The sequence below is a fragment of the Conger conger genome, chromosome 12 (assembly GCF_963514075.1).
Source record: "Conger conger chromosome 12, fConCon1.1, whole genome shotgun sequence".
Classification (NCBI taxonomy): domain Eukaryota; kingdom Metazoa; phylum Chordata; class Actinopteri; order Anguilliformes; family Congridae; genus Conger; species Conger conger.
Window position 1 is genome coordinate 22,234,448 of NC_083771.1, and position 26,174 is coordinate 22,260,621.

Here is a 26,174-nt window from a genome sequence, read left to right on the forward strand (position 1 = left end):
TTACACAGCCAACATATGATGACACCTATGTCTACAGCAGTGCTCATTTTGAACAAGCAATAACTAAATGGTCTGTTCACTGGCTTCTTACAACTTTTCACTATGGAAACATACATCTTTCCACTCATGAAGGAGACCACAGGTTAAATCACAGATGGTTTTGTTAGTGAGTGCAAAATCAATGAGAGCTCAGCCATTTTGGCTGGAAAAAAACCCTGAACTGGCAACCCTGGTTCAGATGTGTTCAGAAATATCTTCCAGCAAGTAGTTGATTGACACCAGCATCAAAAGGACGTTCAAATTCCCATCCTGTTTTTATTAGCTGATTAACGTCGTTAAAAAGAAGCCATTGGATCCTTTGTAGACACTGATAAGCATTTTGAGTCTTGTCAAATGCTGCTGGATGGATGAGAGCCTTTTTTATTAGTAAAGGTTCTGCTGTCTACAGGTTGTGTTACTGCTTCTCTCATGCTACAGACGACAATGGTCCTTCTGTCACACCGTTCATGTATCACAGTGTTACGGCTTCTCTCATGCTACAGACAACAATGGTCCTTCTGTCACACTGTACTGCTTCTCTCATGCTACAGACAACAATGGTCCTTCAGTCACACTGTTCAGGTATCACACGTATATTGTCTTATTAGTGAGAGCATGAATGGGTCAGTGTGGGGTGGAAAACATGCTTTATCACTCTGAAGACGCACTAAAGACATAAAGTGGCCCTTTTTAAGTGAGTTCTTGAGTAGCGTCAAGACACATCTCACTTCAAATGACAAGACAAAGGCCTATACTAATGGAAGGAACCGGAAATTATTTTTAAAGATACCTCCCTGTAAGGATCCTCCCATTTAATAGGGGCTTATTTAATGCTTATTTTTCATCACCTTGTTCTTTGCCTGACCCAACCCATTAAATGTTCCTCCTAAGCCGTAGTTAGGAGGCTCCCAAAGTTTTCTCGAGTGCATCCTTTGTGGAAATATTTTTTTGGAATACTTCATATGTGAATGATTGACCTGTGGATCCACCTCCCCCCATCTGTCACGCATATGCCACATCTGTAATATAAACACAGGCAGAGGGTGAGTCGACATGCCATGTCTGTCAGCCTTTTTCAATGATAGGAAGGGATTTACAATAGTCTTGTAACAATGTTTTAGCACAAAAATATTACCTATTGTACCTTTAAGTCGACTTACAGAGTACATATGGTCCCTGTTAGAGTTCTGCACCCTCTAAAAGACACAACCCTTGTTCACCCTTTAAAAGACACACCATTATTCCACCGCTGTTCAGAATAACCCTTTTAAATGAATTCAGCCCAATACTTTAATGCAGGCTGAATGAATTAAAACGGCAAAAAACTTTGGAGGCAAAAGCAATGGTAATAGCAATTTTCGAACCATAATCAACTGAAATGTACTTTGCCTTTTGTGGTTATATTTTTCATGTCTTGTTGCAACATCCATGCTTTTCTGATGTGCTCTGCAGATGGTCCTTTAAGTGGAGTGTGTCTTGCTATTATGGTGGAGCTAGAAGACTGCATCGAGGAGCAGAGCCTTGATGTTTCAGCGCTTATCTGATGCCACAATAGATTACAGAGCAGGCAATCTGTATCTATGGCAACACATCAATTAGTAATTCACTTATTTTGCTTTGGCTTTGGCTTTGTTTGAACAAAAAAGAGGGACAAGAAAAGAAAGAAAAAGGAAAGAAAAGCCTGAAATGATAAACACAAACAGAGTGTTGTCTTTATTGTGTGTGTGTGTTTTTGCACCGCAGTTGGTTTTACAAAAATAAAATGGTAAATGGTTGGCATATATATAGCGCCTTTATCCAAAGTGCTGTACAATTGATGCTTCTCATTCACCCATTCATACACACACCGATGGCGATTGGCTGTCATGCAAGGCGCCGACCAGCTTGTCAGGAGCATTTAGGGGTTAGGTGTCTTGCTCAGGGACACTTTGACACAGCCCGGGCGGGGGATCGAATCGGCAACCCTCCGACTGCCAGACGACTGCTCTTACTGCCTGAGCCATGTCGCCCCCAAATAAGCATGTTGGAGGTTTGTAACTCCATTTGGGAATGAGTCATTTTTTTCCCTGCTTTCTCTTCAGCTGTCTGGCTTCTGAAATTAATAATTCATGGCTGTAAAACACGGCCTACGTGGTGCTGTGGTTGTGCTGGCGCCGTTTCCACTGACGTTTCTACACAAAACACCCACGCCGGGTTCGTTTTGCCCCGTTCTTCCCCCTACTTAGAGCGGTTATTCACTCTAACTCCCTTTGCAACATTTGATCGCCACATTCTCATCGCAATGTTCGATCAGTCATTTGTCTGTTCGAGAGCCAATGAATCGTTATTATACAGCATCACATTTCTTTTACCAGCTCCAATGTATTGTATGAAATGCAATTGTATTGGTTTCTACCATGAGCTCCATAATTAACCAAGGCTTCACACTCATTTCTGTTTAATCAGATTTCAGCTGCTGTTTCCATGTATTCACACTCACACACCGACGGCGATTGGCTGCCATGCAAGGTGCCGACCAGCTCGTCAGGAGCATTTGGGGGTTAGGTGTCTTGCTCAGGGACACTTCGACACAGCCCGGGCGGGTGATCGAACCGGCAACCCTCCGAAAAAAGAACGAAAAAAAGAAAGGCATCTTTCTAATCAGATATCATGACATTGTATCAAAATAGTTAATTCTGTTCAAAGTGTATCTGTGCAATGTTGGCCATATCATTTGCTCTTTAAATGGGCTTGCACTAGATGGGAAACTGGTTTACCGGGAAATACTGTCTGATGGTCAAAAATACTGTCTGGTGGTCAAAAATTCCATCTTGTGCATTAGCATATGTGATCATTTTTCCTGTGATTGGAGTGTGATTGAGAGACTTTGGGTTGGCCATCATTGGACTTTTGGTCAGCTATCAATGGATGGTCCAGAAAAGTATAAAGATACGTTTCTTGCGATTGCCTTCCCTTACTTTCCATGGTATGCTTGCGGATTGTAGTGATCACATGCTCTCTTCAGTGAATATCATTTGACTGGGAACTCTTTTCTCAGTTATAATTCCTGCATGTGATGTGAGAGAAAAGGTCATTCCTGGACTACTGACTCAGCAGGACTGACCTGGGTGAAATCCCATAAGTGGATACCTGAGGCCTTCCCAATCAGCCTACACTGATCCCTGTTTGCAAACTGCCAGGTTGAGATTTACTGTTACTGAAGGTGGCGTTTCACTGCAAGGGCTGGCTGAGATTAGCTCTGGGACGAGGTTCTCAGGAGGTCATGCTTGACGCTAGTGAGCCAGGTAAGAGCCCTCGTGCTCTTACCAACCGAAGATAAGATGGACTTCTGTTGGGACCAGACCTCAGCTCAAGTAGTATTTGTTTTTAGTTTAAAATATTTTTCTCCATTTGATTAAGCTTGGCTGGTGTATTAGAACAAATGAAATGATCACAAATGTGTGAACCCCGCCCATCTGCTCCTCCTTGCACGCTCAAATTAACCAGGCAAGATCAACAGAGCACAGAAAAGTATTTGGATCCAAACAAATACTGTTTGAACCCAGGTGTGGTTGGGACCCAGACTCTGATTCTGATTCTGGTTCATGATGGGACAACCTTACTGTCATTAGGAGAGGAGGGTTTACCTGTGCGTTACAAAGCACGTGTTCACTCTACGGGTCAACTGGCTGTGTGGAGAGAGGGTTTTTACTCTCGGTATGTATCTTTGCTCACCCCTACCCCCCTGAGGTTAGGTGGGCACCCACAGCCTGTCTACACAAGTCACACTCAAAGGGCCTGATTGAAGACCTTCAGCATTGTGCAAAACCTTTTAGCACATGCAAAAGAAATAAGACAGAGGTATAACAGGCTCAAAGTTATACGGGAACAGGAACGGCCAACCTTTATCTCATTTGCCAAGCATTTAAAAATCTGGCTACTGGGAAACCAAAACTGCTCACATAACTCTATCTTAATTCTTTGAATTCTCTGAATGTTTTGTCTGTATTTTATGTATACGGGTTTGTTATTGTGTAGAGTGAGTCTCAGGTCAATTAGGCTACTCTGCTCTGTTTCATGTACTGTAGATGGGTGTTTGTGATGACTTCTGTGGGATTAACTTTTTTTTTTTTTTTTTTGTGTTTGTTATTCTTTGTTTTAATATTTGTTTCCATCAACCTGCCACGGGACAGCTGATGAAAATTAGCCTGGTGGCATGTTTACATTTGATTTTAAATGTTCATTAATATGCACTGTCCCTGTTTTAGAATAGAAAATAGAAATAAAATAGAAAGTAAAAGTATTTGCCTCTGACATGTGTGTGAACACACAGGTAGAATGCAGTGTGAGAAGATGCATCTTCTGCAGGAGATAGCGTCTCACTTGCGTTTGTGCTGTACTGAGCTCAAAGAGTTTTCAGTTATGAATGGCAAATTCAAGGCAAACAAAGCCAAAATAAATCATTTTTCAGAGTGATTACAGAGTGAAACAAGCCCACGAAGTTTTTCCTATACCTGATATGGTTGTGTTCATAAAACCACCTTTAATTTACACTTGGAGAGAGCATAAATTGAGGCTAAACTTTATTATGCTTTGAGTGTTTGCTAGATTGTCTGGTCAAAGCCGGTAAAAATGAACACCCTGTGATATTATATGGATTTACAGGTGCATGGCTTTATTGCGGCGGTTTGTAAAAATGAGAATCCCTTCCGTGATGCTCTTTTATGTGTCTGTTTATTGGGGAGTCTGGGGAGGAATCGTGTAGCCGCTGTGAGCACACTCATTAATTACCCGCTGTTTTTAATTAGAGTCTGTGTGCTCTCTAGCACACACTGGCTCCTCTCTGTTCCTGAAAAGTGCCCCATGTAGCCCAGTGCCAAGCTCACATAGCCTGCCGTCTGTAAATGAGACATCTCCATCAGGCAAGTTGCACACTTCTTCCATTTCGAGTACAGGGCAGCTTTTAGAATAACTATTACCAGTTTTTAAACTCAACAGGAGAAAAGCCTGGATTAATGTCATCACTCAAGGAAGCTTTGTTCATTCCTCACTCCTGTTTGTATTTTCCAACTCAGGCTAAAGGGTACCCAGCAAGCTCAGTAAAGTGTAGAGAAGTACATGAATGAAAAGCAATTATGCATTTGACCCAGGTCTGATCCCAAATGATTTTCGTCAAAGTAATACTTGTATTATCAGCATATGTTAGAAGTGTTCAGAGGTGTGTTTTCGTCCACGCCGTTCACACGTAGCGAAATGGCGGTGTGGTGCCCTCGTCTGCGTCAAACGGATTCATGCGGAGATCAAAGGACACCCAGGACACCAGGTGCAGAGCTGTCTGTTCTGCTCTGAACGTGAACGCGGGGTCTTGTGTAAATCTGTGTAAAATGCAGGTGTGCCGAATTGTGTGACTGCTTTTCCGCTCCAAGATGCATCGCGGGGCATGTGCCGATGCGTAGGCGGAACTGGTTCAAATACGCAACTGTTTGGATTCAGATACTTTCGTCTCTTGATTGATTTTGCGTGGGTGCAGTTGAGCCAACCAAGAAGACTTCTGGTCTGGTTGGGGTTTGCTCTTTTTGAGAGTATTTCATAGGTTCCAATACTCCAGATAAACCAAAGTAAACCGTAGAATAGTATTTTAATCAAAACAGTCACGTATTTGAGGCAGCAGTAATTTCCTTTGAGATTGGGCTTTCTAACGAAGGTGTGTGTGTGTGTGTGTGTGTGTCTCTCCCATGCTCTGTGCAGCGAGATTAACCGGCTGGACCTGGGGCTCATCGTGGAGGTGTGGAACAAGGGGCTGATCTGGGACACCATGGTGGGGACGGCCTGGATCCCTCTAAGGAGCATCCGACAGTCGGACGAGGTGAGCCGCACCCCGCCCCGGGACCTGGGCCTGGGCGCCCGCTCTGTTGCCAGGCGACCGGGCCGTTTGCTGCCTCAGTGTGCCACTGGACAGGCCTGGAATCAGTCAACAATTTGTTCTTAACTATGACTGACACTTAAATGCAAGTGGGACATAAGAATGCCTAATGGGGCCTTTCTTACTGTTGGTCTTTTGTGCAACCTGACAGCTAATTGGCTGATTAATATCTCTGACTGGCCAGCAATCCACCTCACCTGGTTTTTCCGGCCTGGTTTATCACCTCATTAGAGGGGAAGAATGAAAACCCAGCAGTGCTACCGTCCTTAGGGCCACATTAGTGTATCGCTGGTCTAGAGAGGATCCAGAACTGTTTTGCCTGGACGTGAGCACCCCTTGTGTCTCGCTGTCAATAAAAATGTTTAATTTGTGTAGCACTTTTTATCAAGGACTGACGAACACCAGGCCTGAACCCCCAAATAGCAAGTGCATGAGGTTAAAAAAACTCATTTCGTGGAAGAAACTACATTGTGATGTCAGTACTGAATGTACTTAATGATCATTTCCATCGAGGACATGAAATACAATTTAATATTAATTGATTGTTCTTGATCATTGTTTGGCAAATCTGCCAAACAAAAGAATGAAGTTGTCAATGTATTTATGTTGTTAAGAAACAACAATCTTCATTGACCTATAAATCAATGTTAATGACAAGTGTTGATTGATGTTAAAACCATGCCACAGACTTCAACATAGTGGTGGAAGATTTCATCAGTCAATAAAGGGTGGAGCAGCAATGAGCTGTTAATCATTAAGTTGATCGGTGTAACGACTGCTCTCCATAGCAGAAACATTGCGATTGGCTCAAATTTCTGAGAAACTGATAGAATGTGCTAGCTATGGCCATTTTGAATTAAACAACCCTGTTGTAAAATCCAGCTATGCCAGCTTGACCAGCTTGACAATTAAGCTGGTCAAGCTGGTCATAAAGCTGGTCTAGCTGGGTATGAACTGGACAACCAGCATGACCAAGCTGGTCATAAAGCTGGTCTAGCTGGGTATGAACTGGTCAACCAGCATGATCAAGCTGGTCATAACGCAATCTAGTGCTGGTAGTTTGTCTGGGCTGGTCAACCAGCTACCAGCTGTTTCAAAACCTAGCTTGAGCAGTTTGTTTCAACAGTGACCTTCAGCACCACATCCCAGATTCAGATCTTTCAGATATTGTACATCACGCATGAAGACAAGTGTGCACACAGTTGCACGCATACACTCAGTCGCACACAATCACTCTCACACGGTGGCTCATATCTAAATGTAACTAGACCCATGCTCATGCCAGCACATGCTTACACACAGATAAAGGGATCGCTTAATTGACCTAACAAATTAAAACAGCAATTATAAAGTTAATTAACTCCATTAAACTAATTGAAAGTAAAGAATAAGGGATATTGAGATGTTTTGAAATATTGTGCTGGAAGAACATAGGGACTGACGGAGACATTATGAGGCTAATGAGGGAAGTTATTGTTTTCATGGCAACAGTGGAGATTGCTAGCCCGAAACCTTTTGCTTTTGGAATAGGACCGAGTGCATTTGCGTGCGTATTCCAGGTCACAACTCAACACTCAACACATTAGGAAGCGTCTCTCTTTGACGACATTACTGCACGCTTTGTTCTTGCAGTAGTTTGCATGTTGCTAGTCTTCACATTATTTATAAATGAGCCGTGTCACGCTCAAACAGAGGCTGCCAGGGGTTCAGCCGTTTCTCACGAAGCACGGCCGTGACTCTCAATGAATGCAGGCAAGCATCGCAAAACTCTTAAGCTTCATAACATCATACAGTTTAGCTATCAATCTAAAATGTGGATACTTTATGAGCTAAGGGAGTTATGCCATTGTAGCATTACGCTAGCGGGAGTAATCATGATTTGTTATTTTGCTGAGACTTTTATCTAAAGTGACTTACACTTACAATTACACACTGGGGCTTGAACCACCAACCTTCCGGGTCCCAGTCAAGCATCTTAGCCACTAGGCTACAAGCTGCCCCTTATGAGTGGAATGAATTTGGAATTTTAATTAATGGAATTGAATTAATTTTCTAACTATAATTTCAGAAATACAGAATTTATTTTGACCACAAGCTGTTCTTGTTATAAATTGCTTGATTATAATTATGCTCATGCAATGCCTTTGTCATGTAAATGATGATGCATGATTATTCAAAATAGAAAATGGCCAATTTTTATTAATTGAAGGTAGGGCAGTGTAGGCGGAAAAAATATTGAGCAATTTATTTCAACAATCTTGAATCCTTCCCCATTGTCTGGGCTTTACTAACAAAATGACACATTGCGCTATACATTTCCTTCTGTGAGCAATTGACAGGTAATCAATGGGTGAAAGAATAATCAGCTGCATTTCAAATAACCGGCCGAGTGGGAATAATTTACACAGTGGAATTCATGACTTTATCATTTATCAATGCTCCACATTCACCTTCAATTCCAACCAAGTTCACCTTCACACTCTTCCCTTCTATACGTCTGCTTTCTCACTTCCTTTCTCTGTGTCCTACACCAGCGCTACTCAACTCCTCATCCTGCGGGCCGTAGTGTCTGCAGGCATTTGCTTCATCCGTGTGCTACACCACCGGATGTCAGTAATTAGCTTATTATCTGAACCAAGAAGGTAAAATAATTAGTGAAATCAGGTGGTGTAGTGCACAGTAGGAGCAAATACCTGCATGCACTGCAGTTGAGTAGCCCTGTCTTACACTGTCTGCACAATCCACTATCCTGCACAACCCACCCTCTTTCTCTGTCCCTATCTCATTCTTTCCCCTTTTCTCTGTCTCTCGTTCTCTCACTCCTTCGTTCTCTGGTTGTCTGCCTGTCCTGTAGGAGGGCCTGGGTGAGTGGACCTTCCTGGATGCCGAGGTGCTGATGAAGGCGGATGAGATCTACGGCACCAAGAACCCCACCCCCCACCGCGTCCTGCTCGACACTCGCTTCGAACTGCCCTTCGGTGAGCCACCCGCCCCGGCCAACCACATTCATCTACAGTCCCATCCACATTCACCTATAGTCTCAACCACATTCACCTTCACTCCCAACCACATTCACCTATAGTCCCAACCACATTCACCTGTAGTCCCAATCACGTTCACCTTCACTCCCAACCACATTCACCTATAGTCCCAACCACATTCACCTGTAGTCCCAAACACATTCACCTTTAGCCCCACCCACATTCACCTGTAGTCTCAACCACATTCACCTTCAGCCCCACCCACATTCACCTATAGTCCCAACCACATTCACCTGTAGTCCCAACCACATTCTGTCCCAACCACATTCACCTATAGTCCCACCGACATAAACCTTCACTACCAACCACATTCACCTATATTGCCAAACACATTCATTTGGGGTCCTTTGTCCCAGCTCCACGGTTAAATTGGCAGAGCACATGATAAAATGCTCAACTCAGACTAAACATTTCTCTGAGTGATGCCAGAAGATGTGCAGCGATATGCATTATGTGATCAGAAGAATGTGGTGCACATTATATATTTGTAAAACGCAACCTACACTGTGTCATAAAAAGGGCAAACAAGTGTGAATTCTGAGTGACAAAAAACACCAGTTATGATCTCAACTTGTCCTACCATTCATGGTACACTAAAGAAAGTCACCAAGAGCTTGTTAATGACAAGCACTTGACTTTTCAACCATTTGACTGGCAAGCAAACAACCAGCCACTCATTTTTATTTATGCCATTGGACAAAAATATATCACATATATAATAGAGTAAGGAACTGTTGCATTGTGGGATATTGGGCAGACTTTCAGCCGGTGTGATGTGATTGGTCAGGCGCTGGTTACATCACCTCCTCTGCCCGTCAGGAAGGCTTCCCCTGAGTTTCCAGAGCTGACATTTTTAGATATAATCCATTTATACAGCTGCATGTGCACTGAAGCAGTTTAGGTGGAGTACCTAAAAAAACAAGCAGAAAACCCCCATTTGAGCTCTTAAGAGTGGGCAGGGAGGCAGCCTTTCCTCACTCTGAAACATGGTAGTGGAGTTGAACTGCCCTGTAAAGCAGGGCAATTCTACAAATAGCAAAAATATAACCGCTTGTGTGACACTGGCTATAAATGTCCTTGTGGTCTTTGTTGTTTTTGGTAGCAAGTGAGAAGTAGTCGGGGGTGGGGCTTGGCCCGCTAGTTTACCGAAAAACCTTGCAGGACAGTGGTGAGCCCGGCTCGATCGCGGCGTTCAGCTGCGGAGCCTCAATAGCGGCCGCGCCCTTTCCTGGCGGCTGGAGCTGTGATCGCTGGGGGGGGGTCTCCGTGGAAACCGGTGCATTAGCTGCTCATTCAGATGGGAAAGGGCATGTTTCTGGAGCTGCTGCCCCACCCCACCCACCCCGGCTCTCTCTGACCCATTGAAGCAGTTGGTGTGGACTGTCCGTTTCATCCCAGCCCTTTGAAGTGCCCTCCTCAGAGCTCTCCTTCAGGACCCGAGGGTCGTCTTCAAAGCTCTCCACATCTGCTCTATTTGGAGGGGGAGGGGGGGGGTCTGGCCCAGGTGAAAAGGTGCCTGGACACCTCATTGGCCGGGTTGCCTCTTCATCATTTACATCAACTGAAAAAAATAATATACAGACAGAAGAAAATCATGTTCCACATGCCGGTTAATTTCACGAATGTGCTGATTTTTTTTTTTAAGTCAATACCACACCTCAGGGCTGGAGAAAAAGGGGGGACATTGATTGGTTAATAAACACATTCAGGGACTTGGACTCAAGTGTGTGTGACCTACATTTAAATTTGACATTATGTCCGTATCTGCTGACATATTTCAAATATGATTGACTGGAGTGGAATTGGTTAACTTGTTCATTTAAAAACGTGAAATTCTTAGTTTTAATTCCTGTTTTTATGGAACACACAGACACGTTCCTGGGGCCGGGTACAGAGTGGCTGTGCTATTTTAACTGTCCTGCAGGAGCCTCATGTTATATTGAAGAGCATGAATATGCAAGGCAGACTGCCCATGTGGCGTGTTTTCCGAGGCTGGGTGGGATGGGATAGCAGGGGACGGGCTTGGGATGAGCTAGTCTCTGTTCTTCACCCCCCTTCTGCCAGACATCCCGGAGGAGGAGGCCCGGTACTGGACCGGCAAGCTGGAGCGCATCAATACCATGAGGATACACGATGAGGTAAGCAGCGCCGCCCGAACCAGAACCAGAACTCGCTTTGCCACGGGAGACCGCGTGAACCTCTACGACCGAGCGTCACCACGCCTGGGGGCTCCCAGAACCCCCAATGCCACAGGGGTCCGCATGAACCTCGCCACGCCTGGGGGCTCACAGACCCCTGGCAGTTCCTGGGTTTCTGGAAAGCGCACCGGCTAAGATCCAAGTCCTTGCAGTGGATTCAACATTCAGAAGCAAGTTCAGAAGTCTGGTGCTTCTGTTCATTTGTGAGGGTCCCAGCCTGTAGTACACTGTTATGTAACTATTAATGCCTCTGGATGAATTTTGAGAGGGCCTGTTCTTTTGAAGAGTGACATTTTGTGCACGGTGTTCAGCTTTCGTGCAAGTTCAGAACGTGCTGTATGCCATCTAGGAGGAATTTGAAGTTACTGCAATGCACGAGTTTAAAATGTTTTTTATTAGCTCCTACTATTTTACTGGGGCATTCCTTTTTGGAAAATAATTTGTCATATAATTGCAAAAGAATTGTTAAATACTTTAGTAGTAATCAGTAATTATGTGCATGCAGTTTGCAATTTTCTCTGTTATGTTGTCTGTTACAAAGATTTATTGGTGGTTTGTAATATACTGTAGCATCTTAATCAAAGAGTGTTCTGTCATTTAATTTACAATCACAAAATTGCAAATCATTCATATTCAAAATGTAAGAAACTTGTAGGAATGATGTTGGTGCTTGAGGACATCACATATACGATAAACTGGGATGGAGACATTCTTTATTTCCACCAGAAAAGAGGAATTCATAATTCTGTTGTAAGGTTTATTCATTTAATACTGAAGTCAGAGAGCTGATCCTCTGTTTAACATCTAATGGTGTTGTTTGCCAGCTCTCCCCTCTGTATGCTGGGGTAACCGGATGAATTGGATAAGTACAGTACACTAGCATGCGTGTGGTTTGAATACATTGAAGTGATTTACTAATCCACATCCGTAAAGCTCAATGGATTATATAAAAACTTAACGTTCAGTTAACGTTTGATGTGTGATTTATTTCTCCCTTGAATTGTTTTAATTTAGTACAAAGTGAAATGTTAACCTTATTCCTTCAAAACCCTTGAATAAAAAAAAAGAATTTTGAAGTAGGTTTGTGTGTCTGAATGATTGTATTTGAGGAGACACTGGGTTCTTATCAACCCTCTATTCCGTTTTCCCACAGTACCCACTGCAAGATGAAGTTCAAGAGAGAAGCCTGCCCTCTGCTGCCTCCCAGTGCTGTAAGTGTGAATTACACCCTCTCGTTGTCCCATGCATTGCCGACGTCGTTAAATGGTGATGAGGAAATGTCCGGATCAGACAACTTCTAAATGTTTAATGATCTTTGTTTCTTCTCCGTTCTTGATTTAACCTGGTTGACAGGTGGTCTCAAATGCAGTCAGTTTTGTGGATGCGGAAGTGGAATTTTAATAAAAAGGGAATGAATCTGCCTCATGATGCATGTCTTGTGTTATTAATGTGCGACATGCAATCTCATGTTAAGCTTGACGGTGCGTTTAAGGCGGGGCGCATGCAGTCTTGTGCCTCAGCCTGGCTTCTTTTCATCAGCCTCCATTTTGTCCCTCCTCCCTTTTCTCCATCTGTGCGTTTGCATGTAGCCATTTTAATTCTTGCAATCTGTAGACATTTCCCTCAGGTTGGCATTGATGTTGTGGACCACAGATACATTGGGGTTTTGCATTATTGTCCCATTTTGTTGGTGCCCATCCTCTTCAGCGCTGCCGTCCTGTGCACTCGGACACAGGCTTAAACTCCCACCCTGCCCTCCCCTCAGTGCTTATGGCTGTACAAGATTATGGATGTGCATAATGACTGAGGATGGAAAGTCCCTGCTGTGCCAACTCTAGTTCCATTCCATTTATAAGGAAGTCGCTTTTAGTGAGTTAATATCAAAAACTCACAAAAAGTGAACTATACCCACAATATTTTGTGTATTTGGAAGGATTTATGCCAAACACCATGGACCACTATGAGCCCACCATAAGTGATTCCTCATTGTGACACAAGATGGTGGCATTTCATCAGTTCTGCACAGTACAAAAAGTTAGTGAGTGCGTGAATGAGTGATCTGAATCTTTAATACGTTCTAGATCTACACCCTGTCAGTGCTTATCATTTAAGACCTTTCTTAAGCTTATTTTGTTTGTCCCTCATTGTCTCCCTGCATCATTGCACCCCCACCCTCTTTTTTTCTGGTTTTTGTACTGTTCTCTCCCATTTTGTGCATTGCTGTAAGACTGCACAGAACTGCACGTTCCGCCCTTTTTCTTTTACTATGCTGTGCTGTCCAGTAGTGAATATGTGTTATTTAAGCATGTGAAGAATACATAATCTGGATTGGAATGCTTAATATATCAATATCAGTGTGGTTTAGAATACAGCGGTGTAGTTTAATTCCGTTAATGTATTGTGATCAGACCTTAAGAATAGCCTGCATTTGACATATAAAATCGACTGATTCATAATTGCTGATAGAAATAGAAAAAAATAGAAAAAAATCTGGGGAGAGGAAGGGGAAACATAACCCCTTTTTTCCCAGGACCGTGGCTTCGACTTGCACCTGGATCACTCTCATGTTCCCTCTTTTGGGCCAGTAATATTGCCAATTCCCCCGTTCTTTGTTTTTACTCCCTGGATAAGTATGGACAGAGCAGACAGAACAGAGGGGTAAAATTTAGTCAGTTCAGGAAATAGATTGAAATTCCATTTATTAATTGAGAAATCCTCAAAACATTATGGGTATCATTCAGCTCATAAATTTACATCGTAAACTGATTGAATTTTAAATGGAATTGACCCTCAGCCATTCAAGCGGATATTTTATTATGGGAAAATGGAACTGCTTATCCTCGGACATTTAATGTCCGTTTATAGAAAGTGCGAGATGTTTTGGAAGTTCCAGGACATGACTACAGTGACATCGCTAGGGGACATGACCATGCAGACACACACTCGGGTCCAGGACGTTTTGCTGCGCTGCCCCGCGGTCTAACCACCCACCCGGCCGATGGCCTTTATTAAATCTTCTGGTTATTGAACACAGTGTCTGGTAAAGGGGAATGGGCTCACAACAGTGTTACCTAAAAGAGTTTTGAGTTTACTCTCTGCGGTCAGGACCTGTCAGCTAGAGCTTTCGCTGTTCCCATGTGGGAAGTCCTGTTTCCAGGTGGGTTTTGTTGTTCTTTTCCAGAAAAGGCACCAGTGATGCCCACTTCCTGTTTTGCCATATTGCCGATGTTCTTCTGAATGTTCTGTGTGTGTCTGTGTCCTTGTAGAAAATGTGATTTTGCAAAACTGACTGCTGTTTTCTCCCCCCCTCCTTACACACACACACAAATGGACTCGTACGCACACACTGCTGTTACTGTTCTATCATCTCGCCCTCGACACACACAAATGTACACACAAGCATGCAAACACAACTGCTGCTGACTGCTCTTTGCTGTTCTATCACCACTTCTATTATCTCACCTTCAACACCCCCCGCACACACATGTAAACACACACGCACAAACACACACTCTTAAAGTTTAACTTTATTTCTGAACAAGTTAAGTGAACAACTTTATTGTTTCTCCCCCCACTCTTTTTCTGTTAACCTTTGTGTCCACACCAGGCAACTATTTAGGATGGGGCAATCCACAGAGTACGTAGTCCTTTTTTTTATTTTTATTTTTTATTTTACCCTCTGTTGCCCCCTTCCCGCCCCACCCCGGATGTGCTCTCTGCATGTATCCCTGGGCTGATAGAAATCGATGCTATTCATGCAACGAGAAAAGTCCTTTCTGTCACTCTCTCTCTCTCGTGCTCTCTCTCTCAAGTTCTCTTCCTTTCTCACTTTCATTCGTTCTCTCTCTCCCAGCCATCATGTGGCATCCATTTTGGCATCTATCCAGGTACTTGTGTGGCGGTTCATTAAAAGAGGGAGAAACCCTGAAGGGAGACAAGAGCTTAACGTGTTATCGCTCAGCACACGCGTCTTAATCAGAGCAGGGAATGGGTGGAGAGTTTTCCGGAAGTTGTCGAGCCCAAGGGTAGACGTTTCGGATGGGCGTGCAAGGCCTGCTCCAGAGCGCCCTGCTGAGGCTTCATTCTCAATAGATCTAAAATTACATTTGACCTCCAATTCTGATTAAATGATTGTTGTTTAGTCTGAAGGAAAGTGTAGTTGGAAGTCTATGCAGATGGCAGGAGACAATGGGATCCTTGCATTTTGTCAGTTGTTCCTTTCAGGCAAATGGGCGAAAACTGACTGAACATTTAACATTCAGTGCTGATCTGTTGACCTGACTTTCTTTGAGCACTTTGGGGTCACAAAAATGAGCAATTAGGCATCACTTCATGTAGCAATGTAATTGTTAATACTAAAGCCTTAGTGTAGTTCTTGCTTAAGAAAATATTTAGCTGATTTTCATTCAAATCAATCTTTATCAATATTTATCAATTAAACATTGATGAATATCAGTAAATATGATCTGTGGGAGGAGGACAAGGTTTCCTGATAAAGAAATCACTCACAGTTTGCAGTATGCATGTTTACTATGTTATGTAATATTCCATCTCAACCATGCATATTGCACCCTTATGTGCTTATTTTATGTTTTAGCTTCAACGGGGCATAAAAATTGCTTTTTCAATTATGTGCAATACATTTATCATTCATTAAGCATATGAGTGTTATCTAAAGTCAAATGGTATGTTATATGTTAAATGGAGAGAGATGGTCAAGATCTTTTTTGCAATGAGTGAAACGGCGTGTCTGAAGACTTTGTTTTCTTACATGACTACAGATTGGGTCTATGCGCTCACACACAACCCTGAGTTCCTCTACAATGACTCACACGCCCATACACAATCACACGCAAACACATACTTTACATACATACACACGCACACACACACACACGGTCACGGCCAACACTCACACACCCATACCCATATATGCATATGCGCGCACAGACAGACACACACACAACATGTGCACCCACACACACAACATGTGCACCCACACACACACCCTCTCACTTCCCTCCCCCACACTTTGCATTCTTGTTTCTCTCTGGAGGAGGTACCCCAAGGTTTGTGTGCATGAATACGAGCTATTTACCCAGGTGAGCATGCCCCCCCCCCCCCCCCCCCCCCCCCTTCTTATTGTTTCCTTCTGACAGCCTGCTAGACCTGTGGTCCAAAGCACTGTATTCTCCCCCTCCCCCATCTGTGTGTATGCAGCAGCGTGGCCTAATGTATTATCATATCCAAAATACTCTCGTCTGTTAGTGTATGCATGTGTGTGCATGTATCTGTGTATGTGTGTGTGTGTGTGTGTGTGTGTGTGTGTATGTGTGTGTATGTGTGTGTATGTGTATGTGTATGTGTATGTGTGTGTGTGTGTGTGTGTGTGTGTGTGTGTGCATCTATGCGTATGCGTGCATGTAGTGGTTATGTATCTAGAGTATGTTTGCCTTTTTGTGTTTTCGAATACATCTCTATATGAGAAAGTATTTCAGCTTTTTTTGCATTTGATGTGCTTCTACAGTCCCACACATCACTAACCTTGGTCCAACATCCAATTACTTTCTAATTACTAGGCACTGCTAGATCACCATGTACACTGTACTTTAGTCAACACAGTTCAATTGTAGTCCTTCGTTTCCAGCGTAGTTCCAACCACTGATTTCCAGGACCAGAATTGGAAGCATGCTCTCATGATCTCTTGCATCACGCTCGCCCATCAGTGTAAGAGAACTGGAGTGCCCCATCTCATTGAGCCATACTGGTCACACACATTTGTTTAAGAGCCTGTGTACTTCCATGCTGCCAATGGTCCATGCACGAAGAATGTGCGAATGTGCTTGATTCTGTTTTCATTTTAGACTAATATTTCTAATTAAACTAAATGAAAGCATAGCTTCCCCCCCTCTCCTGTGATGAAACTAAGCATGATTAAGTTATTGCCGCATTGTTTGGTGCGTCTGTATCCTGCACTTCTCATCTCAGCCTGAAGGAGGAGATGTTAACCTCCCTGAAGCAGCAGCTGTGCTAAAGTATTTTATGATGCCTGGTAAAATAATATATATGAATGAGAGAGCATTTATTACTTTTTGTTGACCATGTGTTTTGTTCACATACACATTGATGTCTTTTCCTATTTAAGCTAATTTGTCTATTTTATTTTTATATCTGTTAAAAACAATTGACTAACACCTTTTAAAAGGTAAATATAGACACACACGACAATTATATAATGTTAAAGAAAGAAAGCTGTAATTTTTTTTTCATGAAATTGAAAATGTTTATTCTAAATCCATCTAGTATTTTTTCCATGCATGTTATGATAGTGCTTGACCATCAATCATAAGACCATGGAGGGTGGTGGGGGCAAAATCTCTAAGGGCGAAATGCCTGTTCACGATTCATTTGTTCCTCTTTAAGAACTTTAAGAAGACATGCTGTTGCGGAAATTGCAGTTTGTATCCATGTGCATGGCATGTTCAACAGGCGGAATGATTGTGGATGCAGGTTGACTCAGAATGCGATGAGGAAGTGGTTGTGATCCATCCCCCAGACCCTCTAACCATTATCCCGTGCCCCTCCCCCACCCCAGAATTCACCCCGGCGCACCCCACAGTTCTGTGTTTTTGAACTTGTCTTATCCCCACACAGCCCTGGAGGACCACGACAGTGCAGTGGACGATCGGGACAGTGACTACCGCAGCGAGACTAGCAACAGCCTGCCCCCGCGGTACCATACCACAGCCCAGCCGAACTCCTCCCTGCACCAGTACCCCATGGGCCCCCACCTGCAGCACCAAGCTGACTCGCGAGAGTCCTACACGGACTCCATGCAGAGCTATGACCTGGACTACCGGGAAAACAGGGGCACCAGGTACACATACGCGCATGTATACACACACACACGAACACACACACAGATACAGGTGCTCAAACATACAAACCTAGTTTGCTAGTTCAGACTGACTCACAAACACACTTGCAGCTTTGCGTGAAAGAAAAGGGGTTCTGCAAGGTCAGGTGGCTCTAACTCATGCCTGTCCCCACAACCCTTACTGTCGCCACATACCCAGACTGTCCCCACAACCCGGACTGTCCCCACATACCCAGACTGTCCCCACATACCCAGACTGTCCCCACAACCCGGACTGTCCCCACATACCCGGACTGTCCCCACATACCCGGACTGTCCCCACATACCCGGACTGTCCCCACATACCCAGACTGTCCCCACATACCCGGACTGTCCCCACATACCCGGACTGTCTGCCACATACCCGGACTGTCCCCACATACCCAGACTGTCCCCACATACCCGGACTGTCCCCACATACCCGGACTGTCTGCCACATACCCGGACTGTCGCCACAACCCAGACTGTCTGCCACATACCCAGACTGTCCCCACATACCCGGACTGTCCCCACATACCCGGACTGTCCCCACATACCCAGACTGTCCCCACATACCCGGACTGTCCCCACATACCCGGACTGTCCCCACATACCCAGACTGTCGCCACAACCCGGACTGTCTGCCACATACCCAGACTGTCCCCACAACCCGGACTGTCCCCACATACCCGGACTGTCCCCACATACCTGGACTGTCCCCACATACCCGGACTGTCCCCACATACCCGGACTGTCCCCACATACCCGGACTGTCGCCACATACCCGGACTGTCGCCACATACCCTTTTGATGTTTCGGATGACACAGCAGTCTTGAAATAAAGCTCCTAGGAGCCTTTATTCGTTTTCAGAAAGCGAGTGCCCAGTTCATGTACAGGCTTTAGATGGGTTTAGCCACGGATATTTTGCAGAGTCTCCCTCGTGAGGCACTACGGAAGTGAGCGATGGATTATTTGCTCCCTTTTGGAAGGCTCGGGTGAAGGGGCTTCTACAAAGTACTGAATTAAACATCTGAACACTTGAGGAATGAGAGATTTCAGTTTTTGATTTTTAATATATTTGCCAAAGAAAAGCTAAGTTTTCTCTTTGTCATTATGGGTTATTGAATGTAGATTTCATTTTAAATTAAGTGTGCAAAAAGTGAAGAGGCCTGAATACTTCCTGAAGCCACTTTAAATGTGAAACTCTAATCAGGATCTGGCATAAAATCCAGTATAATGAGTGGTACTGTATAAGACTGTGGTTCTGAACCCTGCACCTTCAATACTCTGCCCCCCTTTAAACAATGACTATTAAGAGCAATTAAAAAATCTATGTACTGCAGTACTGTATATTGTTAGAAAAATCATTATATCAACATGTTACATTTAAGTAGAAGTGGTAATGCAATTTCCATGTATTCGGACATGCACGCACACACACACACTCAAATAACCTCGGACCACTCCCCCTTGCTACATTGTTCATTATCCTGTTTGCATGAGATTAATTTGTCTTTATTATCATGTGCCTTATGTCCAAAAGCATTCTCTTTTTTCCAATGAATCCATTTGCTTTTCTGCATTTCTTTGTCTCTTTTTCTGTTTTCTTTTCTTTACCCATTTTCTATCCCTCATGCTGTTTCACAAAAATTTTCATCCAAATAAGATCCCCAAACCACAGAGGAAGGGTCAGAATTATTCCTGTAGATTCAGGTATGGGTGTGGAAGACTGGGAGAGCAAATATAAAGTACAGGGCAGGAGCACGCTGAGTGACTTCCTGGACAAGGAGGAAGAGCAGTGGGAAGATGACGATGAGAACAAGAGCATGATAATCCGCATGGCCCAAGCCTGCCGTGAGTCATCAGGGAGTCGTTTCTACGATGCCATGCAAATGAAGTCTGTTCCTCCCGCCTCGTACCCGGCAGAGTACGACACCATAGACCGGCGTCGGAGGAGGAAGTTGCGCAACCACGTTGGGGACGACCGACTGGCCTATCAGGGCCAGGGAAGGACGCGAGATGAACCCCCGGACATCTTGAGCATGCCCTCTGTCCAGCTCCTCCGTCACAAGCGGGGGGAGCGGGTGCTCCGGCAGGTCGCGGAGATGGAGGAGGAGGAAGAGCAGATGACGCCGTGTTTGCGACCGTACAAGAACGGCCTGCTCTATAAGACCAGGATGTGGGCCAAGAATAAGCTTGAGAACACTCTGGAAAATTACCTGGCATACCAGGAGGAGGAGGCCGCCAGGCTCCGGGCGAGCCTGGAGTCGGATTCTGAGGGCTCAGAGGAGTTGCGGTACTCCATAGGATCCGAAGAGGAGCTGGAGGAGATCGCCTCTTTAGCAGAGGCTATGAATACTGAGGACGAGAGGTACTATAGCGAAAGCCCATATGTTTCTTCACATGGGGCTCACATAGACAAGCTTCAAGGATACCGGGATAAGAAACTAAGCAAAGGGAAAATTGGATGTTGGGTACCAGAGGCTATGCTTTCTCCAGTCGAGGAGCCCATTGATGAATATGTGGATCCTATGGATGAGCTGCAGTGTCTGGTAGAGACCGTTTCTGAATACCTGGCTGAGAAAGAGGAGGAGATCAGCAAGTATGGGTCCCTTCCCAAGTCAAACAAGTCAAGGTTGTCGTCTCAGGGCAGCACGAGAACAGACTCCACTGGCGATGAGCATAGCATCGCCTCAAAGCAGACCAAGGAGGAGTCGGCACCCGAGGCTATAGGGTCAAAATGTAATGTCCCAGCTGAACAAGGAATTTCAGGGGTTAAGAGTGCCATGAGCTCTTTGTTTAGCTCCTTCACTGAAAAAGTTAGCTCAGGTTCCAAACAGCCTCCCGAATCCACCGAGGGTGTGGCCCCAGGGGAATCTGGAATCTCCAAATTGCTGTCCTTCATTCCCAAGTCGACAAGTCCCACTCCAGTGGCCGTGGTGCCCCCTGCCCAGGAGCCTGCACCAGACAAAAAGTTTTCCCTTCAATCTATTCTGCCTTTCCAGTCACATGATGGCAAAGATACTGGAAACAAGGCATCGGATGCAAGCCAGGAAGCTAAGCCTGACAACGATCCTGTCACCAGAGAGAAAGCCCATCAATGTTCTGAAAACCAACCATCTTCAATTGTAAATTCTATGTTTGGAAAAATAAACCCCTTAAGGTTTTTCTCGGGTGATGATATAGCAAGCTCCACAGAACATGACAAATCCCCAGGCAGGAGTGGATCTCGAGAGGAATCTGTAGATCAGGCAAAAAGTGATGGAAGCTTCACTGAGGTTAAGCCTGTAGGAACAGGCTTAACACAGACGAGGCAAGATTTTGCCTCAGTAGGCAGTGAGAGGAGGCTACAGAAAACAGAAAGTCAGTCTTGTGATCTACAAAATACTAGTGTACAGCAGAATCCAATGCAGGGAAAGTCAGAAATGAAGAATGCTCCTTCCGATAGCCAAGCTAAAGTGGATGGGGTAAATGCAGGTCCAACAGAGGATAGTGGGTTCTTTAGCCCCTTCAAGAAGTCCATCAGCTCACTGATTTCACCTACACCTTCTGAAAGCCCCACTAAACAGACCTCATCTACCTCCTATCTGGGTACTGTATTTAGATCAACAGAGAACATTCAACCTGAAACTGCTGAAGAGTCATTCTCTCTGGGTGTCAAGTTTAAACTACCATTTTTGTCCAATGAAAATGTCTCTGCTCCACAACCAGAAAAATCAGAAGGTGGTATATTTTCTGGCCTCCGTAAATTTGCCTCTGGTGAAGACATCAGCTTGTCTAAAAATACTCAGCAAGATTCTGGGAAAAACGAAAGTGGAGTCCCACAAGGACCAAAGCCCTCTGTAAACCCTCAGCTTTCTAAAGTGAATCAGATGAACCGTACTGCTCTCCTTGAAACACAACCTAAAGCAAATGCAGAAACAGGTTGGTTTTCTAACCTCTTCAAGATGGCTTCAAATGAGGATGTATGTGCACCACCTCAAAGTCAGCAACAGGCAAAACCACCTGGCACCTGTGCCCCATCCAGTTTGGCAATCTCAACTCAACTCAAAATTACCCCTGGCCATCTGCAGCAGGCTCAACAGCAACAGCCACAGCCTCAACAGAGAGGGCAGGAGATTTCAGCATTGTTAAGCCAAATCCAGCAGACCCCCTCAAATGTTCAGCAAGCACAAAGTAGTTGTACGCATGAGTCGGCTGTCAGTCAAAATGCTACTCAACAAGGTACACCAGCTCCGCAGACAGGGGGGTTCCTCTCTGGTTTGCTTAGATTTGGTTCCTCTGATAATGTGTCAAGGACCAGCCCACCCCCTCCTACACAGCAGCAGCCAACACCTGGTGAGCAGGATTATCAGGCACAAAAAAACATGCAGCAATTGTCACGTCAGAATCAGAATCGACCTCAACGATCCGCAACACCCCCAACTCAATCAGGTGGTTTTTTCTCTGGATTATTTAAGTTTGCTTCATTAGAGAATTTATCTTCTAACGGCCCACCTCCTCCACATCAGTCTCAGCCACAGTCACAGCAGGGCCCTCCAGGCAATGAGCTTCCTCAACATCCAATTAACAGGCTTAATATGCCCAACCAAATTCAGAATCAACCTCCTCAACCACCTACTCAGCAACCAGGATTCCTATCTGGCCTGTTTAAATTTGCCTCCTTGGAAAAGGTTTCTGCTAATCACCCCCCTACGTCCCTGCAAAATGTTTCCCAACCGCTACAGCCACTGCCTGATGATAAAAACCTGCCAAAATTGCCTAGGCAAAATCAGAATCCCCTTCAGCAAGCACCATGTCAACAAGGAGGACTCCTGTCTGGCCTCTTTAGCTTAGCATCTTCGGACAGTGTTTCTGCTAATCAGTCCACGACATCTCAATCCGAACCAATTCTGCAAGGCAGTCAACCAAATCAGCAGCAACTGAAAATGTATGCCAGTATGCCAGGGCAAAGTCAGGTTCATCCACCATGTCATGCAGAAGAACCCAGTCAAAGAGGTTTGATAACAGGACTTTATAAATCTGGTTCCCTTGACAGTCCATATCATCAACAACAGATACCACTAACTAGTCCACATCAAGTTGGCCAACAGGTGGGAAAAGGTCAAAATGTTACTGGCCCAAATCAGGTTCCTCCAGAGGAAAATTATACAGTAGATCAACCAGCAGGCTTACTATCTGGATTGTTTAACAAGCTTCGATCATCTTCAGAGGACCTAGCAGCAAAAAAACAGGACCCTGTTACCAATTTACACCAGCAGCATATTCATTCAAGTAACCTGCCTGGTCATGGAGTTCATAAAACACAGACTCATCAGATCCTAAATCCACAATTATCTCATGAACAAGGGTCAGAGAAAGACCACAACCCACCTGCTCAGCAAGGCTTCTTCTCTGGACTATTCAGTAGAAACTCAGTGGAAGACAAGTCATCTAAAACAGGGGAGCAGGCTCCCCTTGTACAGCAGAACAAGGAACACTCCCCAAGCTTGCTATCTAGTATTTTCAAAACAGGATCCACTGGAGGTTCTCAAGAACCCAGAACTGAACCTGAGAAGAAAGGGGGTGCTGGAATTGGAAAGCAAGATGTGCCGGTGTCCTGTAGTACAGAAAGCATTGACTTGAGGACTTCTGCAACTTTCACCAGATTACAAAATAATCAGACAATCTGTTCACTGAATAGCACTGGTCATCTTGATTCTTACTACCAACATCAGCAAAACCAGCAAAATACTTATAGAATTGAAAAACGGTATTCCTTAGAACATAAGTATCCTGCCATAATGTCCTCTCAACAATGCCTACAAGAGGAAATGCCATCATCATCTTTGCAGCATAGGGCAAATGATAATGAATGTTATGCACAGAACTGGACTGAAGAATCTGTACTGTGGCAGCACGTCAACAACAACAATGTTTTTAATGAATTTGTAGATCAAGCACATGATTATTATCAAGAAAATCTGGAATACAGACAGCCACCTGATGGGGCATCGATACAAGAAGTTCCCCTATCCTGGGGGACTGTCAAAATGGACATCAATCAGCACATCGTTCCCTCACTGCCCTGGGAGCAAAATGTGGATTGCCCAGATAGGAATACATATCAGTCTGGAACATCAAGTTACAAGACACCAAGCAATGGCTCATATCAGAACGGTAGCAAACGTTTATGGAATAGTTATGATCAACTACAAGATCAGTATCATGTAAAAGGCAAAGGCTATCAAGATCAGTGGATAGCAGATGATTGTGTATTGAACTTGTGTACTAAAGGAAATGTGAGATACAGCAGCTGGCACTCTATGGATGAAAGCAGTAACTATAACCTGCATGGTGTCTCGTGCTTTGAAGGCAATTCTGAGGGGAGGAAACCCAGATCTTTGGAGTCCCACAAGATCCCATTTTATTTCAGAGGCATGCAAGATAGTATGAAACAACTTGCAGCATATAGTTACCAATCAGATATGAATAATGCTATAGACTTGAGTAGCTCTCCCAGAGGTTACAGAGACTTGGAGGATTATACCTATATTGAGGAGTCAGAGTGGTACCAGCAATGGCTCTCACTCTTGGAACAAGGAATGTGGTGGCCATCTGAAGATGGTGATTGTGGATATTTTGTATATTCTGATGAGGAATATATTTATGCCTTGCTGACTGATAGAGCTGGGCAGAATGTTTACACCTACACTCCTGAAGATGAACCCTGGGGATATGGACAAGTCTCTGAAGACCTCCCTTTTGCATGGTTGCAAAATGAGTTAGTTAGTGTGTGTGGTTTCAAAATTCCTCTTTACAATGAAGATGAGCTTTTCTGGTTCCCAGGGCAAGACATGGGAAGTGCCCAGCTCCTTAATGCACCTCTTGACCTCACTGAAGTTTTCAGGAAAGGGAATCAAATTATGAACATGAATTTAGAGAGTTTCTCTCAGATGTTTGAGGATGCAATTCTTGCACAAAGAAATGAACCTCTGAACTTCTCCACATGCAAACTAAACAAATTCAGAATGGAAACAAGGCAACAGTGCCAGACAAACTATTCTTATCCAGATCCATATTCAGAAGCAATTGATCTGTCACTATGGAAAGAAAATGTTGGAAGCCCTTACTGGAATAATCAAGAAATTAAAGAACTTCTTTCTCAGAAAGTTTCTGTCTCACACTCAGCTACCACTGCTGACCCTACTTCTCAATCCTTTTACAGTGGTTTCCTCCCTTGGCAGAGGCAGCGGTCAACTTCTGAGATTAAGGTGAAACATATTGATGATGTATCACATGATGAGTGGTGTAGGATAACTCATTCAACTGATCAACAGCAGATGCAGCCAGCCCAGCGAATCTCTTCCTTCTTCTCAGCTATTGGAGATTTAGTTAAAACTCAAGATACTGAACTGAACAAAGGTGCAACTGCCCCTGAGCTTTCTACAGCTTCAAGTCCACCTGTGTCTTCCAGAAAGCCTCCACATGTCCCTCATGGTGGTAGCCAGATCCAAAAAGAAAAAATTAAAGAACAATCCCACGAAGATCCTCCAGTGGACAATCAGGCAAAGAACATTCTGTCCTCAAGCTTGCAGAGTTTGAAGTCAAAGCTCATGAAGGACGAGACTCCTATGCCACCGACTCTGCCTCAGACTACAGGGCTACAGATGACAAAGTCAGCATCAAGCAAACCAAGCAAAATTTTGCCGACACCTCCCACCACAGGATCAAATGCAAATGCCTTCAGTCATGCTTCTGTACAGAGTGAACAATCTCCTCCCTCTCGACAGAGAAATAAGCTTTCACGGCAACCTACCTTGTCATCTCAGTGTAGCATGCCGACAATATCCACTGTACCCCCTAATCACCTGGCTAAGAAACCAGTTGAGCAGGACTCACTTTCTAGAAGCTTGTTAAACATGTCTAGTAAGTCTGACATGCTCCATCAACCAGTTCAAATAACAACAGAGAAACAAGAGGCTAGTGGATTCTTAAGCTTCTTCAAGTCAGCAGTGGGGATTGATGAACCAAAACCAGAACATCCTAAACCCAATGAACCTCGGGTAAAACCACTAGAGAAGAGTGGAGCTGCTTCTGCTGCTTCCAATGCAACCAC

General features: G+C 44.3%; 1 protein-coding gene across 1 annotated transcript in view; it reads left to right on the top strand.

Moving 5' to 3' along the window:
• unc13bb (unc-13 homolog Bb (C. elegans)) overlaps positions 1–26,174 on the top strand; it is a 157,160-nt gene that overhangs the window by 51,420 nt on the left and 79,566 nt on the right. The window contains exons 4-8 of the mRNA XM_061262517.1: positions 5,767–5,884; positions 8,796–8,919; positions 11,047–11,120; positions 12,334–12,391; positions 17,835–18,057. Coding sequence (XP_061118501.1) covers positions 5,767–5,884; positions 8,796–8,919; positions 11,047–11,120; positions 12,334–12,391; positions 17,835–18,057 — 597 coding nt within the window. The remainder of the gene's footprint in view (positions 1–5,766; positions 5,885–8,795; positions 8,920–11,046; positions 11,121–12,333; positions 12,392–17,834; positions 18,058–26,174) is intronic.